The 17,189-nt window shown below is 46.1% G+C and overlaps 1 protein-coding gene across 4 annotated transcripts in view; it reads left to right on the forward strand.

The window, feature by feature from the left end:
* Nucleotides 1–17,189, forward strand: part of SBF2 (SET binding factor 2) — a 254,030-nt gene that overhangs the window by 126,034 nt on the left and 110,807 nt on the right. For all 4 annotated transcript variants that reach the window (XM_069738854.1, XM_069738853.1, XM_069738856.1 and 1 more), the window contains exons 7-12: nt 7,133–7,265; nt 8,586–8,694; nt 10,492–10,605; nt 10,863–10,940; nt 11,040–11,153; nt 14,248–14,376. In XM_069738854.1, coding sequence (XP_069594955.1) covers nt 7,133–7,265; nt 8,586–8,694; nt 10,492–10,605; nt 10,863–10,940; nt 11,040–11,153; nt 14,248–14,376 — 677 coding nt within the window. The remainder of the gene's footprint in view (nt 1–7,132; nt 7,266–8,585; nt 8,695–10,491; nt 10,606–10,862; nt 10,941–11,039; nt 11,154–14,247; nt 14,377–17,189) is intronic.

Genomic DNA, 17,189 nt, shown 5'->3' on the forward strand with positions numbered 1-17,189 from the left:
CGCAGATTGTTCAGGACTTGATGTCAAACTTCTGCCAGAAATTCCTTCTGGCAAATTATCCTTTAATGAAAATGTACAATGTCCAGTCTGCACTTTCTTACAGAGGGAGTGAACTGTCAGGGCATGTGGTAGGACAGGTAAACTGCTGCAAGGCCTTATGGGGAATGAGAAATTATAGCTGCTGACTACAGGTGAGCGAGGACGCAGAGTGCATCTGTATCAAACAAAGCGGAGGGGGGATGGTTTCCTCGAAGTTAAGCATCAACTGTTGTGCGTGCACAATTGTCGGGGCAAGTCCACTGCTGTGCGTGCACAATTGTCGGGGCAAGTCCACTGCTGTGCGTGCACAATTGTCGGGGCAAGTCCACCGCTGTGCATGCACAATTGTCGGGGCAAGTCCACTGCTATGCGTGCACAATTGTCGGGGCAAGTCCACCGCTGTGCATGCACAATAGTCGGGGCAAGTCCACCGCTGTGCATGCACAATAGTCAGGGCAAGTCCACTGCTGTGCACGCACAATAGTCGGGGAAAGTCCACTGCTGTGCATGCACAATAGTCGGGGAAAGTCCACTGCTGTGCATGCACAATAGTCGGGGCAAGTCCACTGCTGTGCATGCACAATAGTTTGGGCAAGTCCACCGCTGTGTATGCACAATAGTTGGGGCAAGTCCACCGCTGTGCATGCACAATAGTCGGGGCAAGTCCACCGCTGTGCATGCACGATAGTCGGGGCAAGTCCACCGCTGTGCATGCACCGTAATCAGGGGAAGACCTCTGCTGTCTGTGCATTCACAATAATCGGGGCAAGTCCACTGCTGTGCAGGCACAATAGTCGGGGCAAGTCCACCGCTGTGCATGCACGATAGTCGGGGCAAGTCCACCGCTGTGCATGCACCGTAATCAGGGGAAGACCTCTGCTGTCTGTGCATTCACAATAGTCGGGGCAAGTCCACCGCTGTGCATGCACAATAGTCGGGGCAAGTCCACCGCTGTGCACGCACAATAGTCGGGGCAAGTCCACCGCTGTGCACGCACGATAGTCGGGGCAAGTCCACCGCTGTGCATGCACGATAGTCGGGGCAAGTCCACCGCTGTGCATGCACCGTAATCAGGGGAAGACCTCTGCTGTCTGTGCATTCACAATAATCGGGGCAAGTCCACTGCTGTGCAGGCACAATAGTCGGGGCAAGTCCACCGCTGTGCATGCACGATAGTCGGGGCAAGTCCACCGCTGTGCATGCACCGTAATCAGGGGAAGACCTCTGCTGTCTGTGCATTCACAATAGTCGGGGCAAGTCCACCGCTGTGCATGCACAATAGTCGGGGCAAGTCCACCGCTGTGGACGCACAATAGTCGGGGCAAGTCCACCGCTGTGGACGCACAATAGTCGGGGCAAGTCCACCGCTGTGCACGCACGATAGTCGGGGCAAGTCCACCGCTGTGCATGCACGATAGTCGGGGCAAGTCCACCGCTGTGCATGCACCGTAATCAGGGGAAGACCTCTGCTGTCTGTGCATTCACAATAATCGGGGCAAGTCCACTGCTGTGCAGGCTCCATAATTCGGGTAAGTCCAGCGCTGTGCATGCTCCATAATTCGGGTAAGTCCAGCGCTGTGCATGCTCCATAATTCGGGTAAGTCCAGTGCTTTGTATGCTCCATGATTGGGGCAAGTCGAGCACTGTGCATGCACAATAATTGGGGCAAGTCCGCCCCTGTGCATTCACCTTAATGCGGGGGAAGACCGCCGCTGTACATCCACAATAATCGGGCAAGTCCACCTCTGTGCCTGCACAATAATTGGGGCTAGTACACCCATGTGCATGCACCATAATCGGAAGAAGTCCGCCGCTGTGCATGCACAATAATCGGGGGAAAGTTCACCTGTATACATTTTTCTAATTTCTGCGTCCTCACATCCATTTCTTTTCAGAATAAAAAGTCCACAGCATGTGGATGACAGATGAAGAATCTCATCCACACTCCCAGTCTTGTATCGCTCTGCAGATTTTCCCAAACATATCGTATATTTAAAATGTGCATAAATTCCATCCGGTGCAGCTTTGGACCATTAGAGCTGTAGTTTGCGTTTATGTAGGTGGGCATTGCTTATTTGCAGCCCAATTAAAAGAAAAGGTCAATATATAGGGTATCTGCCTGGATGCAGCTGCCTCACTTTTCATTGGTATTAGGAACATTTACTCAGTGCATCAGCAAATTTCACATGATATTAACCGGAATTGGATATAATATTGATCTCTATATAAAACTAGTTCCCTTGCTTGGAATGAAGCAATAATGTCTTGTCTTCTGATGAACGATGTTCAACTTCACAGCAGGCTGTAAACCGAGTTGCCTTTCTCTGCTCACATGTTGTACTGACCTCTAGTGGCCACTTTTAATTATTTTGTACAGAGATAATCTCAACCTAAACTTCTGTTTTTTATTTAGTTTTACTACATTTTCATAACATAGGTAGTTTATTACAGCCCTTTATGACGGTGCAGTTCTTTTCACACATGACCCAGTCCTCTCTGCTCCTTTTAGTGTAATAGTTAGCCAGGGTTAGGAGGGTTCTGTGGCACAGTTCAACATATTAACTTTAATAGTTTTTTTGGGGGGGGGTAATTGTACATTCTTGTTTTTTTTTTTTTGGCGGCCTTAAAGCCGCGGTGTTGACATATTTATAGTAAATTTATTTACAGTCATTCTGGTTATTCGTAGATTCCATCTGTTCTGTCATTAACTTCCAGCGTCCGCCGTAATTAAAGGAATTTTAAAGATAGCCAAAATACCAAATTGTGCCCTTTGATCACCTCGCTGTGCATTTATATTACGGTTTGTCAAATTTTTTGTTAAAGGGGTTGGCCCACGAAGAGCATTTATCACAATTCCTATATCCCAGGGGAGCTCAAAGCATTACCGCTCCATCAAATGTTCAAAATGCACCCATAAACTTTAAATGGCTGTCTGCCGAATCATCATTCTGCCGACGACTATCTTTCCCGACTGCCCTGCACAAAGGAAAGCTGCCAGACTGAGAGAGTCACTGGCAGACCCCTCTGGCAGCGGCTTTTCGTCCGAAGAGCAAAAGGATCAGCTGCTGAAATCCAACAAACGGATCCTTCTCTTTGGGTCAGACAGGGTCCCATTTAGACTAAGTCCACATGTCCAGTAATCACCCATTAGAACAGATCCAGCAGCAATCCATTGGCAAATAAGTTTTGCAGACACATTTTTTGTCCATTTTTTTAAAAAAAACTGGATCTGTGGGTTTTTTTTTTTTTGTTTTTTTTAACATTGAAGTCTATGGAAATAAGATCCATTAATTAGCCATCCATTTGAAAAGATTCCCTTTTTTGGCTTACTAGATCCGTTTCAAATGGAAGAAAATGATGGCTACTTAACAGATCCGTGTTCCATAGACTACACTGTGGAAATCAATGTTTTTAAAGGGAACCTGTCACCTCAAATTGGCGAGATATTAAAATAATTTGTTACCCGTCCGATGGGCGGCGTATCCTCTTCATTTCTCCACCCCGTCCGTCCCTGTTTTCCGCAATATTTTAGGGAATAAGAGTATGCGTGCACCATTTTTGGCGCGTGCGCCATGCAGTCTTCGGTGGCGCACGCGCAGTATGCCCTACTGCGGGCAAAGCCGAAAAGCATTACTGCGCCCGCGTGCTATGTCCCGGAAGTATTTCGCTGTGTTCCGGGACATGCGCAGTATTGCTTTTCGGCTTTGCCCGCAGTAGGGCAAAGCATACTGCGCGTGCGCCACCAATTTGAGGTGACAAGTTCCCTTTAAAAAAGGCCAAAAAAAAGTTGAGTCTGCAGAACTTCTTTTGCCAACGTATTTCTGCTGGACCCGTTCTAGCGGATGATTACTGGACATGTGAACATAGCCTTACATTGGACTGTCAGTCAATTCCACTGATATCAACTTAAGCTTTATGGGGGCCTTTACTTCTTTCACAGCCCCCCATTATCCTTGAATTGAGAGGTGAGACCCCCATTAAACTTTATCCCATGGAACCAAAACTTTGTAACAGTCTGGACGTCCAACTTATACAATTTTGAAACATTGATTTGAAACAAAACCAACATTGTGAATTCTTTTCTAAAGTTTCAGAACTTTTCATTACTTCTCGCCCATCTCCTTGCGGTGTTTTCCAGTTTCTGTAGTCACCTGTCTGACCCGCCACACCTGCCATAAAGGCGACCGCCATTGGCGAGAGGTTAATAGTCACAATGTAAATACATCCGAGTAATAATGACTTTTCTAACTGTTCATTGCGCTCATAAATGTCACTTTATGTGGAAACTCGCATTGTCCTTAGTCAACCCAACTGACGGAGCAAAATCACCCTCTTCGCTCGGATCAATGCCTTTGTATATAGACATTAGCTGCTAACAGAAATTGGGCCGATTTATCAAGATTGACATTTTGGAAATTCGCCAAATTTAAAGTTTGGCTCTTTTTTTTTTTTTTTTAATTCTAAATTCCCAAAAATGTTAGTCTGGTGACATTTTCTGGTGTAAAGCTTACTAAATCTGTCCAAAATATGTCTGGCATACCCCTCCTGGTACATCAATATTTGGAGAGCATGGTGCAAAAACCGAAAATTTTGTGTAAATTTTAGCTTTTTGGGATTTGGCTTACTCCAGGTTCGGGCTACAGTCCCAAAAGGTTTTCCGTTTTTACACCACGTTCACCATTTTTTCAGGCAAAGCTGGTGACCACACACGCACCCGATACACCACACACGCACCCGATACACCCCACCCACGCACCCGGTACACCCCACCCACACCCCCTATACACCCCACCCACGCACCCGGTACACCCCACCCACGCACCCGGTACACCCCACTCACATTTTTCAACTTTTCAAATGAGAAAATTTGCACAAATAGTGCCTTTTTGGAACATGGTGTTCTCCAAAAACTGTCGTAAACTGCTTTGGAAATGTAGACCAAGTTGTTTGTTGCTGAGTTTGCACAGTTGTATTTTCTCTGTTATTACCAACTTTTTCCTAGTGCTAAATTTGAGGTGCAAAGAAAGACCAAAATAGACATATTAAAGCCGCGTTAAGGGACACCGAAATCTAGACAGTTTCTAACGTCTTCTACATGTGCAGAGATTCAGTGCGTTTACTTGAATTACCAGGCCTGGGGCTGCACTACTGAACTCTTCTGATGACCTCACCCGTCATTACCAGCAACATTGTCATCAAAATCTCTCAGTAGTGAGCCTCAGGCTTTGGCCTTCACCTTCTTGTAATCCGTTCTCATTGTAGAAGATATTCACCCTATAAAGAATGTTATGAAGCTTCCCTTAGAGTGGACATGTCACCGAGTCAAGTGTCCATTTTTTGCTCTTGTTTTATTCCCGCTGCTCTTTTGAGTTTTGCATTGTTTTTCTTTTTTTAAATCCGCCATTCGGTTCCTTTTTAGTTGGGTGCTAATTTGTATGATCTTTACCGCGTAGGCGTGTTTCACGTGCTCCTCGGGGGCGTGTCTTTACGGAACTACCCAGTGAGCCACACCCTTTTTTGAGAAGGCCATAAAAATTTGCAAGCAATAAAAAAGGCTCATTTCTCTGGGACCCGATGGAGGATTTAAAAAAAGAAAAAAAAACACAATACTCAGGGGATCAGCGACAATAAAATAAGAGGGGGAAAAAAAGCAATTTTTGACCTGTTGACAGATCCCCTTTAAGTCCTCCAGACTATTCTTCCCCAGCCGACCTGCTAAAGATACATCCTATATAAATAGCCTGACATGATACCAGTGAGGGGAAGCCACATACAAATACTCTGCGCCCGCCGAGGGTCAGGGGTCTGAGTGGCCGCCTCTCTATCTGTGGACCCCCCTCCCTCACTGGAAACAACAGGAAGGACAGATTGATGTGTTTGTGACATGCGGATGTTTTCCAGATTTTTTTGTGAAGTTGTTTATTAATAAAAAAAAAAGGAACATAAGGAAGACGACGTCTTCAGTTTATTCCGTGCTGTCAACAGGAAGCAAATCCATCAGCGGCATCCGAGCGGCGCATGAGGGCGTATAATCGAAGCAACGGAGCGAAATACTGTGAATCAGAGCTGGGGTCCCAGATATCGGACCCCCAGCACCATGTTAGAGACCCCTGACTAGGATTGGTCCTGAATACCCCGGCATTGTCCTCTGGCGGGCCGGTCCTGTTACTACACTCCTGCAATAACCGCAGACAACAACGCCGCCCGCTGTGAATCAGCAGATCCGAAGCTGCGGGAGAATCACATTAATATCCTCAAATTGTTTTCCACTTCAAATATTTTACATTTTACATTCGTCGGCAGAAGGTTACGAGGTTCTGCCTGCAAATGCGGTCCACTCGTGGAATTTCTCGAAAATCAAAACCAGAGATCTCGCTGAGCTGTCAACAGTGTCCTCACCATGCAGGGAACACAACCCCCATGCCTGTATCTCTGCGGCAGTCACGTGAAAAACACCTATCCCTACGTCATATATCTTGTTTGTTTAGTTTTGTGATGTTACTTCATGAAAAGTTCTGCCACTTTCTGATGTGCCGCTCTTCTCGCCTCTATCAAGATCCACTTAATGTCAGTAAATGCATGTAATAAGGTAATAAATACACCGATACATTGTAGCAAACCCTCAGAATGGGAGAAGATTTGTGTTTTATGATGATTTAACTAATGGAGAATCGTCTAGATACAATCTGATACATTTGTAGCTTTCCGTTTTGGATCAGAAAAGATTTTCAGCCACTGGATCTAAACCAGAATCTTCCCATTCACTGACGGGAAGCAGAGATCCTGAAAATGGTCATTAGAAAGTTGTAGAACTTAAAGCAACATCAATAATGCAATGATCTTGTTTGTCGTAGACCTGATTCCAGGAAAGTGACTTCTACAAAACTCACGTTAAACACAATAAGAAACCGATGGGGTTTCTTGGCATTGACGCCGGGTGTCCATCATCTCCTCCGGGTCTCCAAAGCCAAATGTGACACAGATATTCCGCTATGTTGTACAATGAATTCTGCTTTTTATTTAAATCCATACGAGTTGATACTTGAATTTATTCATTTAAAAAAAAAAAAATTTTTTAACATTTTTATTGTAGGAATCCAGAATGTTCTCGGCCTGTTCTGTGCGGTGTTGACCGAAAACAAAGTCCTTTTCCATTCTTCCAGTTTCCAGCGACTCAGCGACGCCTGCCGAGCACTTGAGGCTCTAATGTACCCCTTAAAGTATAGGTAAGGTGGAGGAAACTCGCACTGATCTGTCCGCGACTTTGTCAGTGGGATCACAAGTTGGAGGTTGTCATGGACTCTCTGGGACAGCGGTTAAATATAGGTGCACCGCATTAGAGAACATTGGCGCCACACCTGTCCATGGCTGTTTGTAATATTGCAGCTTAAGGTACCGTCACACTCAGCGACGCTGCAGCGATATAGACAACGAGCCGATCGCTGGAGCGTCGCTGTTTAGGTCGCTGTAGAGACGTCAGACACAGGAACTCCAGAACGATGCAGGAGCGATCCAGTGACGTAACGGCGACTCACTTATAGTTCTCGCTGGTTGTTCGCTCCATGTAAAACATTGCTGGCGTCGTTGCTTTTGATGTCAAACACGACGATACACGCCGCCCTGACGACCAAATAAAGTTCTGGACTTCTAGCTCCGACCAGCGATGGCACAGCGGGATCCAGATCACTGCTGCGTGTCAAACACAACGAGATCGCTATCCAGGACGCTGCAACGTCACGGATCGCTGTCGTTCTCGTTGTAAAGTTGCTGAGTGTGACGGTACCTTTACTCTCATTATTGTGAATGGTATGTGTGGACATTTTTATGTTTTTCTTATCTGGAGAATCTATTGACACTTACAGGAAAGATAAATATCTTGGTACCATGTTAGCCAGTCCTAGAGGACTCTCTATTCTACATATTTTTTTATTGGCACTTACAAACTGGAAATCTAATTTTCAAATTAGCCCTTATTGTATGGTCTCCATTATATATATATATATATATATATATATATATATATATATATATATATATATATATATTTATATTTATTTTAAATCATCCTTCATTTTATCTTCCTTCCATTTTCTCTTCCTTCCTTTTCCTCTTCCTCTGCCTTCATTTTTCTCTTCCTGGGCAGAAACTCCAAGTTTTTCAGGAAGAGAAGATTTGGAGACTTTGTACTCTGAAAACTCAGCAAAAAGACTGTGTGCACATACCCTTATTTTAATTTCTTTCCTTCTTCCTTTACTATTGCTTATCTTCCTTTTGTATTCTTTTCTTTCCTCCTTTCCTTCCGTTCTTTCTGCTTTCACCACTCTCACTTTTCCCATATCCCTTCCTTTTTCTTCCTTTCTTTCTTTTTCTCTTCTTTTCTTTCTTCCTCTTCTTTCTTTCTTTCTTTCCTTCCTCCATCCCCAATTTGTACATTCTCATTTATTTTTACTATGTCCTTCTTGACAGTAAAATTGTCTGAATCGAATGTTATTTTAAACATGTCCTATGTCCTCTGTCTTTTTCTAACACTTCTATTTATTTTGCAGCTATCCTTATATCCCCATCCTTCCAGCACAACTCCTTGAAGTTCTCAGCTCCCCCACTCCATTCATTATCGGAGTTCATTCTGTCTTCTGCTCTGAGCTCCATGACCTGGTAAGAATTTTACATTTTACCACTCCAGAGTATTCTTATGATGGCCGTGAAGTACTCGGGTTTTGAAATTTTCCTCAGGTTCATGGATACTCTCACTAGCGCTTGTAAAAGTAGTTATTCTGAAAATATTAGTGAATTGTGTGTTATCCAGCAAGGTAGTATAGACTCATCGTCTACTGTAAAGCCCATCTTTGAAATTTGTTTTCATTTTAAGAGTGGATTTTTTTTTTTTGCATAATTAGAACTTTTGTCTCAAAGTACTCTGAATGTCCAGGGGTGAAGTAGCTTCTATTGGCTCATTAATGCCATAATACTCCAAGCAGCCTAGATTTTAAATATATGAACATTTTTTGTTCCCATTTGTATTAGACCTAATGCCTACAACTAATATGTTTGTCTTCAGAAGATAGGTTATGCTCTTTTTCTTTATAAATATTTCACCTCTTGGCACTTAGGGTACTTGGTATATATGGCTGTTAACATTAATCTTGTTGTTTTTTTTGTAATTTGTATTAGAGATGCCAGTGCATTTCAAATATGCGGCGTTTACTATTTTATCTGATTAATTTAGTAGCAACGACATGAAATATCTCGCTCTCTGTGCTGTAAGTGAAGTCATTGCTTCCATGTGCTTCGCAAATATATTGAAAACTGGTTTCATCCAGAGCATTGCCGGGAGTCTCGGCCATCATCTGGCAGCAAGCTTCTTGTACGACAGGTGCCGAGAGCTGGATTTATCGCTCTATGTCAAGTCCCTTTTGTATATATGTTGTCTTGTTCTTAACGCCCCTCATGTTTGACGTGCCTGATCATTCATCTTGTCACCGCCGATTCTTCCTGGATGGTTGCTCCGCAAAATTAACCCGGAGTTACATTTTTAGGGCTGTGGCTGGAAGAATATAAGGGGAAACTGGCGGTCCTGAGAGGACAAATCCCTGAAATAACTTGTGTTTTTCACATGTTTGCCGCTGATTTACGAGACCTGATCCCTCGTTATGTGTACAAGTTGTATTGATATGGATAGTAGCAGTGGGGCATAGAATTTGTGATTCTTTCCATATGTCTCGCATGCATTAAGAACTGGTTTCATCCAGCCGTGTCACCAGGAGTGGAATCCGATCATCTGGCCGAGGAGAGCGGCTTCAGAGGCAGGTGCCAAAATTTTCTGAATTTATTGCCCAATGCCATTGTCTCCAAGGAATGGATTCCGCAAAAAGTACAAAATAACGTCCTAAGTGTTCTGCAGTCCGGAGATTAATGTACCTGTGGCACCCGGTCGTCTGGAAATCTCTCTGACACGGCATCTGAAACTCCCTCTAGGCTGATTCTACACATCTGACTTTCGTTGTCCGAGCACAGGTTGGACGCTGGTCTCCTGACCCAATCTCAACGCCTACGAAGATGTTGAGTTCAAGTCACAAGACCCACGGCCGGAGTATACTTGGGCCGAGAGAGTCAGATATGTGAAACCGGTCTGTTATGTTGAGACTGTTTCTTTATGGTGGTCTTCCATTTTTGGAGGATCCTTCAATGTGTGGGAATTGACGAAAATGGGACCAAATGGTGAAATACAGATAACCGAAGAACAGGAGAAGTTTCTTCCTTGGCTGTTGCTCCTGATCTTCGGGATCACCGCAGTTGCTGATACCTCTTATCGTTTGGTTCCTTCTTGCAGACACTGGATAATATGTCGATCACTTTATGATTTAGTGTGAGGTTGTGATGGCACGCGGCTGACGCTACCGCCATGAATACGGGTCTGTTGATGTTACATCGTCACTTCTTTTGTTCTTCCAGCTCGATGTGATCATAGCAGATCTGGACGGAGGAACCATAAAGATACCTGAATGTATCCACCTGTCACAGCTGCCCGAACCACTGCTCCATCAGATGCAGACGGCGCTCTCTCTAGTAAGTCCATAAATCTGCCCCCAAATATGTGTTCAGGTTCGGGTGCATTATTCCCAGATCCTGTTATCTAGATAGGTGCAGATCCCAGTGGCGGGACCCCCCAATGTCAGACATATAACCCTTTATATCGCTGTCTGTTCAGTGGAGCATGCATGTCTTTTTACTAGAAGATAATGATTTGCAAGATTTATAATTTTATTTTTCTAAATTTGCCTTCTGATTTGTGTTATAATTGCTCCTTTTCGCCGCCTCATTAGGTTCTTCATCCAGATCTGGAGGTGGCAGATCACGCCTTCCCACCGCTGCGCACATCTCTGTCCCACATCAAAATGCTGGTAAGAATCGCGGGTGATTATATAGCGTGATTCGAGATGTATGATCATAAGTGTGTTTTAGCTGAGAGCCGCCGTTCACACTTCTTCCTCCCTCCTCAGGATAAAGAAGTGCGCGCCGTCTTCCTCAGAATGTTTGCTCAAATATTTCAGGGATACCGTTCCTGCCTTCAGCTTATCAGGATACACGCAGAACCGGTCATACACTTCCATAAGGTAGCCGCAATAAATCTGGGTATTGTTTACTTCACAGAGCATGAAATGCATCTCTTCTTCTAAACTTGTTAGTTCCGGAGCTGCGTTCACAATTCTGGTGATTTTCTTTGATGCAGTTATGTCAGAGCCAGTAAGATCTGTGTAAAGCCGCTTGGATCTTTGGTCTCTGTTGTGCAGAGCCACTCGAATCTCTGGTCTCAATTGTTGTGCAGAGTCACTCGAAGCTCTGGTCTCTATTATTGTGCAGAGCCACTTGAGCCTCTGGTCTCAATTGTTGTGCAGAGCCTCTCGAATCTCTGGTCTCTATTATTGTGCAGAGCCACTTGAATCTCTGGTCTCTATTGTTGTGCAGAGCCACTTGAGCCTCTGGTCTCAATTGTTGTGCATAGCCTCTCGAATCTCTGGTCTCTATTATTGTGCAGAGCCACTTGAATCTCTGGTCTCTATTGTTGTGCAGAGCCACTCCAATCTCTGGTCTCTATTATTGTGCAGAGGCACTCGAATCTCTGGTCTCAGTTGTGGTGCAGAGCCTCTCGAATCTCTGATCTCTCTTGTTGTGCAGAGCCACTCGAACCTCTGGTCTCTATTGTTGTGCAGAGCAACTCCAATCTCTGGTCTCAGTTGTTGTGCAGAGCCACTCGAATCTCTGGTCTCAGTTGTTGTGCAGAGCCACTCGAACCTCTGGTCTCTGTTGTTGTGCAGAGCAACTCCAATCTCTGGTCTCAGTTGTTTTGCAGAGCCACTCGAATCTCTGATCTCTCTTGTTGTGCAGAGCCACTCGAACCTCTGGTCTCAGTTGTTGTGCAGAGCCACTCCAATCTCTGGTCTCAGTTGTTGTGCAGAGCCACTCAAATCTCTGGTCTCAGTTGTTGTGCAGAGCCACTCGAATCTCTGGTCTCTATTGTAGTGCAGACCCACTCGAATCTCTGGTCTCTATTGTTGTGCAGAGCCACTTGAATCTCTGGTCTCAGTTGTTGTGCAGAGCCACTCGAATCTCTGGTCTCTATTGTTTTGCAGAGCCACTCGAATCTCTGGTCTCAGTCGTTGTGCAGAGCCACTCCAATCTCTGGTCTCAGTTGTTGTGCAGAGCCACTCGAACCTCTGGTCTCAGTTGTTGTGCAGAGCCACTCCAATCTCTGGTCTCAGTTGTTGTGCAGAGCCACTCAAATCTCTGGTCTCAGTTGTTGTGCAGAGCCACTCGAATCTCTGGTCTCTATTGTAGTGCAGACCCACTCGAATCTCTGGTCTCTATTGTTGTGCAGAGCCACTTGAATCTCTGGTCTCAGTTGTTGTGCAGAGCCACTCGAATCTCTGGTCTCTATTGTTTTGCAGAGCCACTCGAATCTCTGATCTCAGTTGTTGTGCAGAGCAACTCCAATCTCTGGTCTCAGTTGTTGTGCAGAGCCACTCGAATCTCTGGTCTCTATTGTTGTGCAGACCCACTCGAATCTCTGGTCTCAGTTGTTGTGCAGACCCACTCGAATCTCTGGTCTCAGTTGTTGTGCAGAGCAACTCAAATCTCTGGTCTCTATTGTTGTGCAGAGCCACTCGAATCTCTGGTCTCTATTGTTGTGCAGAGCCACTCGAATCTCTGGTCTCTATTGTTGTGCAGAGCCACTCCAATCTCTGGTCTCAGTTGTTGTGCAGAGCCACTCCAATCTCTGGTCTCAGTTGTTGTGCAGAGCCACTCGAATCTCTGGTCTCAGTTGTTGTGCAGAGCCACTCCAATCTCTGGTCTCAGTTGTTGTGCAGAGCCACTCGAATCTCTGGTCTCTATTGTAGTGCAGACCCACTCGAATCTCTGGTCTCTATTGTTGTGCAGAGCCACTTGAATCTCTGGTCTTAGTTGTTGTGCAGAGCCACTCGAATCTCTGGTCTCTATTGTTTTGCAGAGCCACTCGAATCTCTGGTCTCTATTACTGTGCAGAGCCACTCGAATCTCTGGTCTCAGTTGTTGTGCAGAGCCACTCCAATCTCTGGTCTCAGTTGTTGTGCAGAGCCACTCCAATCTCTGGTCTCAGTTGTTGTGCAGAGCCACTCGAAACTCTGGTCTCAGTTGTTGTGCAGAGCCACTCGAATCTCTGGTCTCTATTGTTGTGCAGAGCCACTCGAATCTCTGGTCTCTATTGTTGTGCAGACCCACTCGAATCTCTGGTCTCAGTTGTTGTGCAGAGCAACTCGAATCTCTGGTCTCTATTGTTGTGCAGAGCCACTCGAAGCTCTGGTCTCTATTGTTGTGCAGACCCACTCGAATCTCTGGTCTCTATTGTTGTGCAGAGCCACTCCAATCTCTGGTCTCAGTTGTTGTGCAGAGCCACTCCAATCTCTGGTCTCAGTTGTTGTGCAGAGCCACTCCAATCTCTGGTCTCCGTTGTTGTGCAGAGCCACTCGAATCTCTGGTCTCTATTGTTGTGCAGAGCCACTCGAATCTCTGGTCTCAGTTGTTGTGCAGACCCACTCGAGCCTCTGGTCTCTATTATTGTGCAGAGCTGCTTCGATCTATAGCCTCTATTACTTTGTAGAGCCACTCGAATCTCTGGCCTCTATTATTGTGTAGAGCCACTCGAATCTCTGGCCTCTATTGTGTAGAGCCACTTGTCTCTATCACTGCGTAAAGCCGCTCGGATTCATGGTCTGTTACTGTGTAGAGCCACAGGGATCTTTGTCACTAGAGAACAAACCTCAATATAATCTGCAGATATTTCCTTTCATCTGTTGTTCCTCCGATAATCCATAAAACAATAAAGTTAAATTAAACTGGAATTTAAGAAAAATGCAGAAAAAACAAACAAAAGATCTGATCCGTCCACAGTAAAATCCTGAGAACTTGACCCCCTCCTGCCGGTGAAGCACATTACCTACACGCGCCCCAGTGGAATAATACCGGAGGGAACAGTCATGTGACTTTACAAAACAACGAGTCGAGCTGCAGTAAAAATGCTCAATAAGCAGTAAACAATGGTGACGATCAGAGAGCAGTAATTTGTGCATGAGTCTATAGGGATTTGGTAGCTGCAGGAGCCCGATTTCTGTATGATACCGCACCAATGTCGCCCTGGTATTCTTATCTCGTGATTTCTCTCCCTCTCCGCAGGCGGCTTTTCTGGGGCAGCGCGGTTTAATAGAGAACGATTTCCTCACTAAAGTGCTAAACGGGATGGCGTTTGCCGGCTTTGTCTCAGACCGAGGACCTCCGTACCGAACCTGCGATCTGTTTGATGAGGTAAGATGAGTTCCCCCCCAACACACATGTATGCAGCACTTAAAAGCGTTGCCCAGGCTTGGGGTACAAGTCTGCAGCCACGGTGTGACACTGTGCACACTGAGGATTCTCCAGCATCGGGAGCAGGAAGGGCGTATGACCACAAGTATGAGGTTTGCATACCTGCGGTCACATGCAGACTAGACGTGCACGACCTCGCTCCATGCAAGTGTATTGAGCGAGGCTGGACACGTCTAGTCTGAATGTGTCCAGAAGTATGAAAATCGCCCACATCATCCAGCAACACATCTCAATAAAGACAGCTGCCACTTCACAGCAGTGGAGCAAAGTAAATTGAAAGATCCAGCAGCAGACCTGTTCTGTGAACCCATACAGACCTAATGCTTCTCACAGCTCGGGGTTTGTTACAGTGTTCCAGACCGAGCAATCCTACGTGAACTAAACGCATGACCTGCCAAGTCTCTCTTTAACCTTACATTTTGCAGCAATGTATCAGGTCAGGAAAATATGTTCTAGAATGGATGCCCACAGCTACGAGAAGTATAAGAGCTGTCCAGATTCATTGATAGCAAGCAGACATTTTGATAAAAGGTATATTGTAAAGCTGGCAGAAGTGATCCACTGAGGCCATGTTATGGGGGTGGAGGAATTGGTATTTTAGGAGCAAGAAGGAAACAATTTCCTTAAGCCGCTCTTGTTTTTCTGGGCCTATGACAATGGCGCGCTCGGCTTTAGATGTTGTTCTTGGGCCGCTCAGTGCAATTCCTTAATAGAACTGATTTCCATTAGCGTCTTTCATGTTTAATTGTTACTAATTGGTTTCAGGAGGTTCTGGCGACGCCAACTTTGCCGCCATCGCTTCTGAAAGCGTTTCCAAATCGGTCGCTGGGATATTTTCCGAGCAGATTCTTTTACCTCCTATTGACAGCTGCATGACTTTGGAAATCCTTTTGCCCTGAGCAAATAAAATCTGTGGCCCGCTGCCACTGTTTATGGACTAGAAAAGTAGAGGAGGCGTGGTACATAGCAATATCCAAACACCGCGGCCGCCCTGAGCACCGCGGCCGTCCTGAGCACCGCGGCCGCCCTGAGCACCGCGGCCGCCCTGAGCACCGCAGCCGCCCAGGGCACCGCAGCCGCCCTGACCACGGCCGCCCTGAGCACCGCAGCCGCCCTGAGCACCGCGGCCGTCCTGAGCACCGCGGCCGTCCTGAGCACCGCGGCCGTCCTGAGCACCGCGGCCGTCCTGAGCACCGCGGCCGCCCTGAGCACCGCGGCCGCCCTGACCACGGCCGCCCTGAGCACCGCGGCCGCCCTGACCACGGCCGCCCTGAGCACCGCAGCCGCCCTGAGCACCGCGGCCGTCCTGAGCACCGCGGCCGTCCTGAGCACCGCGGCCGTCCTGAGCACTGCGGCCGCCCTGAGCACCGCGGCCGCCCTGACCACGGCCGCCCTGAGCACCGCGGCCGCCCTGACCACGGCCGCCCTGAGCACCGCAGCCGCCCTGAGCACCGCAGCCGCCCAGGGCACCGCAGCCGCCCTGACCACCGCGGCCGCCCTGACCACCGCAGCCGCCCAGAGCACCTCTGTTATCGCTTTATGGGACTAAATATTGGCTGCAAGGACATTTAGATGTAAAGGTGACGTTTTTTTTTCTTTCTTCATTTGATCTTGAACCAGGTCTTATACTCCATCACATCCAGAGCTGCATTCACAATTCTGTAGATTTCATATTTGTTCTGCAAAACTTCACATTTTGTGAACAATGCAATTTCCGTTGTGCTCCAGTGTGCAAAATATACTGTCACACACAAAGCTGTGCAGTACAGCATGGGATTCGAGATGGATTCTCAGTCTGAGTGCAGCTTTGGATGTAACCGGAGTATAAGGGTATTTTAAGAAATACTCGAAAGTTTTTGAGTGCACTTGCCATGCACTTTCCTTATATAGTGTGCACTTATTTCCATGTAGGTCAAACTCTATCTTGATTCCTAGCTGTCATTCTGCATCTTATTCCTCCATGCTCTATCAATTCCATAATGCATCACATAGGCAGATAGGGTCAGTCCCATCTCTGGCTGCTCTGGTACCAGTGTGATCATCCTCTCCTCTATATTCTTCCAAATAAGCGAATATGTTATAGGTATATAGTCTGGGAGGCCAAAGTGATGATCTGCATTGTAACTGTATGACAGGAGCTGTGCAGTCATCATCATTATTTGTGATAGGAGCTGCTAAGTTTCCTTTGTGTAGAATTTCAGGAGTACAGTTTTTTTTTTACTAAGATGGTGACCCCCTGTAGAGAACACGAAAGACATATAATTCCCATGTGGTTACCATGAGCTCATGCAGCCCAACTAAAGAAAAGGAATCCATGAATTTACAGATAAAAACAGGTCTACGTAAAGCAATATTTGTGTTACCATATTTAGTACGTTGCTATCTGGAAATTCAAGGATTCGTTCTCTTTAGTTGGTTTACCTGATCTCATCACAACCCCCTGGGAATTAAATAGCTTTATGCTCTTTACAGGAGATCACCATCTCCGTCACCAGGACTGCGAGTATGATGAAATTCCATGGCCTGAAGTTCTCCAGGGGGAGAATGCAGAGACTTTTATCACACATAATCATGATGATTTTACAGCTCCTGTCACACAGGTATAGTATTGAACATCATTTCAGCCTCCCGGACTGTATACCTATAATATGTTCGCTTATATAGGAGAGGAGGGGATAGTCACACTGGTACCACAGCAGGCAGAGATGGTACTAGCCTGTCTGCCCATGTGATCCGGTACTGATGCCTCATTG

Source organism: Ranitomeya imitator, chromosome 9 (assembly GCF_032444005.1).
Source record: "Ranitomeya imitator isolate aRanImi1 chromosome 9, aRanImi1.pri, whole genome shotgun sequence".
Classification (NCBI taxonomy): domain Eukaryota; kingdom Metazoa; phylum Chordata; class Amphibia; order Anura; family Dendrobatidae; genus Ranitomeya; species Ranitomeya imitator.